The sequence below is a fragment of the Bombus fervidus genome, chromosome 9 (assembly GCF_041682495.2).
Source record: "Bombus fervidus isolate BK054 chromosome 9, iyBomFerv1, whole genome shotgun sequence".
In the NCBI taxonomy this organism is placed as follows: Eukaryota; Metazoa; Arthropoda; class Insecta; order Hymenoptera; family Apidae; genus Bombus; species Bombus fervidus.
The window spans coordinates 9,015,994-9,022,297 of record NC_091525.1 but is presented as its reverse complement, the minus strand read 5'-3'; the positions used below and the strand labels follow the sequence as shown (position 1 = coordinate 9,022,297).

The window sequence follows — 6,304 nt, the reverse complement described above, 5'->3', positions numbered from 1 at the left end:
AAAGCGAAATAAAAAGAAGCAAGCCATCGTACAATAAATTGTTTTATTAGTAACAGCCTAATTAGTAGAATTAATGTTTTATTAGTAACAGCGCAGCTATTTGAAATTTCAGAACAATCTTGAGCAAGCCACTATTAATCGTTATCATAAGATGAATCAAAATTATAAATAACACTATTGCAAGAATAATGGCGCACATGACGCTAACAGCTGATTTTTATAAATTATATCAACTTTCCGATTTATTCTCCTACGGAGATAACAGACAACCGGAAGCGACGTGGAAACTCGTGCAGTTTGATGCGATTAATTGTCCTCGATGGTTGGTAACCAGCTCGATTAGAGCCGCCTTTTAATAAAACCAAATTACCAGCAATTAAATCTTGCGTGTAGATTCATTCGGACCGATCGATCGACGTGACGTCACGAATTTCCATCGTCTCGTCGTCCGCGTACGGCCTCTGCTGATGAAGATGGTTACCGGTGGTCCTTTCTTGCCTCGAATTCGTTTCAGCGTTGTTGAAGTCGTCAGGAACCAAACGTATGACGAAATTGCTCCTCCAATAACGGCGCCATCTACGCCCGTGCAGTCTGATAATTTACACGGTCGCTTAACCAGGTTATTAAGTTGTATCGGTAAATTATTAACCAGATAGATTTATAGAACAGGACTGGTAAATAAGATAAGAACCTGATTACGAGCGTGATTTAGTTAACGAAACTCGATACGATAAATCTGCATTGAATTGGCATAATATTTTTATTTAATGGCAATACGCCACTAAATGATAGTTGCGCTATAGTAGTGGATAAATGGCAATATCGTAGTTGGAGGCGGGGGCGAGGGTAGGTAAAGCGATTCGAAAGGAAAAAAAGGATGATGCGAGTTGTTTGATGGAATTCGCCATCACAGTCTGATTAATTTTCTTCGACTATGTATACAAGTATTTGTATGGATTATGGCTTGCGAACTTCCTTTCAGGTAACGTAATATCATCGTGAGACGTGAAAATGCGTAATAAATGTTCTGTATTATAAATCTGTATGATTCAAATGATATTAATTCAAGTAGGTAATTCTATATAATTGTGTTTCTATGTAAGTCAAAATTAATATTGATTTCTGCAAAATTATCTGTATGCTTGAGGTGATTGTAAAAAGAAGCAAATCTAAAATCCGTCGTTTTTGAGGGTTCGATGATTTGGTCCAGTGTTAACATTTTGGAACTTGACTGAGTTACTATACAACCCCACGGTGAAATCAAATTTGATTCATTCTATGGTTGGACTATGTGTACAAATATCTATGTTCATTTTGTGTGGTCTGGGAATTTCTTTTTTGAGGAATATAATATAATACGTGAGATGTAGAAACGGAGGAAAGGAAAGTGGTAATGAACACACCTGGCCAGAGTAATTATCCAACCCCAGTAAGCGATTAGAGTAAGGGAACAAGTGGGAAGCATGGCAACGATCATCCAGGGCATCTCTTGCAGGCCTCGTTTTAGCAACATTCTTAGAGCCAGGACACAGATGTAGCAGGAGAACAGGGCTAGTGGCGTGGTGACTACTAGATACAATATATCTAGAAGCATCTGGAAATATAGCGTTTTCCTTTCAATGAATTATATTTGGGACAAGAATTTGTATTCTTCGAGATAATTTATAAATAAAAGCTTTGTAACAGAGCATATTCAGAAACACGTTGGCATAACATTTGTATTACTTCAAAGAATCATTTTTAATCAAAAATTGAATTGCAATTAGTTTTTCTACAGACGAGATTTCGTCAAAGATTTTCTGGGAAAGAAGGATAATGAATTTTCTGAAAGAATTTCTCCACGACATAGTGGACAAATGAAAGTGATAGTAGTATCATAGCGTGCGATTAATTGTTTCAAAGAATGCTACTTCATAAAAATGGACTTTGATGTTTCTCATAAAAATATGGAATATTATGGGAAATAATTGACTTATAAAATAATGATAATGTGGATCATCTTTAGGTGGATGGTGAGCGATGAATATGTCTTACTTGTCGAGTCACTATCACGGTATTGAACCATATTACAACACTGCGGATGATGTTATGACGTGGTACTCTTTTAGTGGCGTACTTGTAGCCGCAAAGCTCGCATCTAGAGTGACCCGATTCTGTCAGCCATCTTTCAAGACATTCTACGTGTACCAGCGCTACTGTCCCACGACACCTGTCACGTTTATCCAAAATAATAATTGCATTTAAATATTCTATATCAAGAGTCATCGATCACTGGTTTGAATAAATAATTTCATTGAATTATTGAAACATTTACCAATCGATAATCTATTAATACATTACATTTGGTAAATCAGTTTGAAACTTGAAAAGATTCTTACCTGAGAATATTGACAGAAAAATTAAACAATTAAGAATGAAATAAATGGATTAAGATATTGTATAACCGAGAATCATCAATCGTGTAAGTTGTTTTCGTTTGAATAAATAATTCCTATTGAAGGAAGAAAGAAAATTCTTACTCGAGACTGTTGACAGGAAAGTTAGATAATCGAAAATAAAAGGAGGAAATAAGAAATCCTTAAACACTGAAAAATGCCAAGAAATTGAATAATTAGAAGCTCGAAGTATCTAAAATTTCCGTCGAATGTAAGAAGTTTTTAAATAAATTTTTAGAAACGCGAGAAAAATGCAACACAATTTCAATTTCAGAAATTCTACTAACGGATACATAGACAAATTTTCTGAATCATTCTCTTGGCAAATTAGAAATATATTTCTGATTTTATAATTGCATCGGAGCATCGATGTTAGTCTATGGAAAAGATTTAAACATTCGGTAGATCGAACTTGATAATATCTTAATCTAGATGTGACTCAAACTATATATTCCTGTTATTACAAGATGCAGTGTAGGAATCCGATTAGCCGGACAGATAAATTGTAGTGGACATCGATAAGCTCACTTGCAAGCTGAGATCAAAGGGCCGAGATACGCGTAGGACGATAATGTCGACGTTTGACTGTCAACTCCACGAATAGGTTGGTTCTGTCTTTCGTAACTGGCTCGATTCTCGTCGACCGTTGAGAAACTGCCCATGTGGCATATTCGACAAATATCTCCGGACACCCGAGACTCTATAAAGAATTTTTGGATATTTTTTGCAAATCATAAATAATTTTGGAAATAATAAAATTATTAATGTAAAACGTGCTCGTTATAATAATGTGGAAAAATAATGGAAAGAAGATGATTGGAGAGAAAACTGATAGAAACGATAGAAAGGTTCATATCGAGGGAATAATTTAAACAAAATAACATTCGTAGTATAACAGATCACTTGTTTACATAATATCGTACATTTGCAATTTGCCTATTTTAAAGTGTAGCTTATCGTACAAAATAATTAATAGACTTTTTATAGGAGAAATGTACGAAATTGACATCTTGAAATAAATGTACATCTTGGAAACCGTGATGTGTGGAATGTACTTCGATTGAAACTTAAAAAAATCATCACCTGCTCCATATTACCATGAACCTACCATCATCGCTCCCTTTCTGATCGGCCAAGCTTCTCTTTACGCCTTCTTCGTCCCTCGTTCTTTGCTCGATAGAAGCTTTGTGGCCGGACGTCACAGCCTCGACACACGATCGTTTACCACCGAGATTTTGCAACAGGATTTGCTTATCCGTAGACAGATCTGAAACGAGATGACGCGAGCCCCGAAACGGGTTGAGAATGGCCCGCGTCCATGAGATGGTCGATCGAATCGTTGTCCTAACCTGTATCGTTGGCGGCGTCGTCATCAGGCTGATCGTTTGACATCAAAAAGGCGGCTGCGTCATTGTGTCGGGCCGTGGAGCCGTGAATTTTTCGCCGCTGGTTGTCTGTCGCGATCGCGATCAGTCCTGCTGCTTTATTTCGAACGGTGCATCAGGACTGATTCGTCCTGGATCTCGTATCGTGATTTTGTACCTACCGCAACGTCGGACTCAGTGAATCCATCTTTTAACCGTCACGAAACTCGCCGCACCTGATGCGACAGTTGAAGGCTCAACGAAAGCGAGAGTGGAGAGTAAAGGCCTGTTCACACGTGGCAGAAATCAAGAGTAAGAGAAAGTTTACAGAGAAAGAAGTGAGATAGAAAGTTTGTACAAATTACTAAAATCTATTTAAAATGCTCTTTTCGTCGTCGTAAAACTCAGCGCCGAAGAGTAAAGCCCCGTTCACACGTGGGAGAAACGAAGGTGGCGGTATAACGATGACTTGTTAATTTGCCAACCGGAAAAATGAGTTATTATACCGAGGTAATTGGTACGAAGAACAAGAAAAGTGGCAGCTGAGTTTGAAACGGAAATTTATACGCGTTAGTTTGATTTTAGCGAGTCGATGATATTTATTTCGTTATTGAGTAAAGCCTCATTCACGTTTGGCACGAGACGAATCGATGGTACATAGTTTGATACAATACAGCTTCATTGTAGTATTATTGTAGTACATTAACTGTATAATATCAATGTTGTAATTTGATGTTGCGATCGTATTTTATTACTAAATAGAAGAACTGAAATGAATGAAATTATATATAGGTTCCTTGAGTGGAAAATTGCAGATTTATTTATCGTAGTTTAATATAGTAGGATCACGTAGTAACATCAAAATCGATGTACTATCAACTTCGCGATTCGATACTATTTATGTTATTTCTAAGTAGAATCTCATTCGCGCTTAGCAACGGAAGATTAATGGCGCTTAATGTAGAGTTAAGGTTTACGCGTTTTATTGTCGAATCTAAATATTATAGTTCGAGATTGTAGAAGCTTGTAGTAATTCTGCAGTTGGTATACCATTGAAATTATGATTTAACGACCATCTCATTACTGACTAAAGTCTCGCTCACGCCTACGAAAGGTAAATTGATGGTTCGTATACAAATTTAAGTGAGAAGATTATACTAAATTTCGCATAATTCACGCGTAATACTGTGATGTGGAAAAAATGTGTAGTAATATGAAAGGCGCACATCGTAATTCATTAGAATTTAAAAATCAAGTAAAGCCGTATTTATTCTGGGAAAAAACAGGTTAATAATGTGTAAAACGAGTTAGAGATTTATATTAAAATTCGCATGATGTACGTTATAATTCGTTATATTAGTCTTGCAACATTATCCAAGCCGTATATCATGTTTCTCTGGAGTTCGAGTATAGATTAAAGTCCTGTTCGCGCTTGAAAGAAACGAAATAATACTGTGTAAATTTCGGTGGATAATTTATGTAAGAATTAACATGAATTCTATATTTCTGTCTAATAATAATAATACTGACATTGCGTGCGTTAATTTCATGGAATTTAAGTACCGAGTAAGGCCACATTCGCACTTGGAAATAGGGTTGAAACATATGACGTTGAATTCGATATTTTTTAGAAAGATCTGAATCATCAACACGTTATATTACGTTAATATGCTGTAATTAGATTGTCGATTTTTTGTGCATTTATGAGAAATTTTTAATTGCGAAAATACACAAAATGCTTGTCATATACGAGGCATAAAAGATATTCAAAATGATGTACATATTAGAATATTTAATAGGTGAAATGAATTTTCATGTATGTAGGTTACATTTCCTTATATCATGCTGATAATACACACGCATTATAATATATTAATATGATAATATTGATAATACCTACTAATATTGATAATTTGATCACTGAGAAATAAAGCCTTATTCACGCTTGAGAGAGAATGTTATAACAGAAATATAAAAGTTTCGATAGTATAAGGTTGCGATATTATCCATGATAATGTTGCTTTTATCTACTTAGTTAAACTTCAAATGCTATGTAAAGCTGCATTCACGCTTGAAAAAAGAATCTGGTGATTCAGTTACGGTCTGTAGGGAGATTTGTATCCTCGATACGCTATCTGGTAGTCACATTACCATTGTATTCACATTCCGACTCGTTGGAGATTAAATCCCATTGTTGCCCTATTAAGCCCTATACATACTACGAAAAGAAAGCTTTCGCGAAACCGTTCTGATCCATCCAGTTTCTTGCAACCTGGTCAGACAAGATTGTACGAGCTACATTGACGCGATGACAAATAATATTGTCATCGTGTTAAGTCACGCAGTACCGTCATCGCATTCAGTCACGTGCACACTGGTATAAAAACTTAATAACATCGTCTCTTTTAATTGCTTCGACATAGCTCGAATTTTGAGGTAATCTGTAATTTTAGCATTGAATCTTGAGCTGATTTATTCAACATATATATAAACCTAACGTATCAG

At 35.8% G+C, this 6,304-nt stretch overlaps 1 protein-coding gene across 2 annotated transcripts; it reads right to left on the bottom strand.

The window, feature by feature from the left end:
* Nucleotides 1–395: 395 nt before the first annotated feature.
* LOC139990949 (E3 ubiquitin-protein ligase MARCHF3) lies at nt 396–4,023 on the bottom strand. 2 transcript variants are annotated; one of them, XM_072010618.2, is made up of 6 exons: nt 3,785–4,023; nt 3,544–3,702; nt 2,964–3,135; nt 2,035–2,209; nt 1,404–1,594; nt 396–576 (listed from the first exon to the last, which is right to left on the bottom strand). In XM_072010618.2, exons 1-6 carry the CDS (start codon nt 3,825–3,827, stop codon nt 396–398), a joined length of 921 nt encoding a protein of 306 aa, XP_071866719.1. In that variant the 5' UTR covers nt 3,828–4,023. The 2 variants fall into 2 exon arrangements, with proteins under 2 accessions (XP_071866719.1, XP_071866718.1); XM_072010617.2 differs by having other exon boundaries at nt 396–591; nt 3,785–4,021.
* Nucleotides 4,024–6,304: the final 2,281 nt, after the last annotated feature.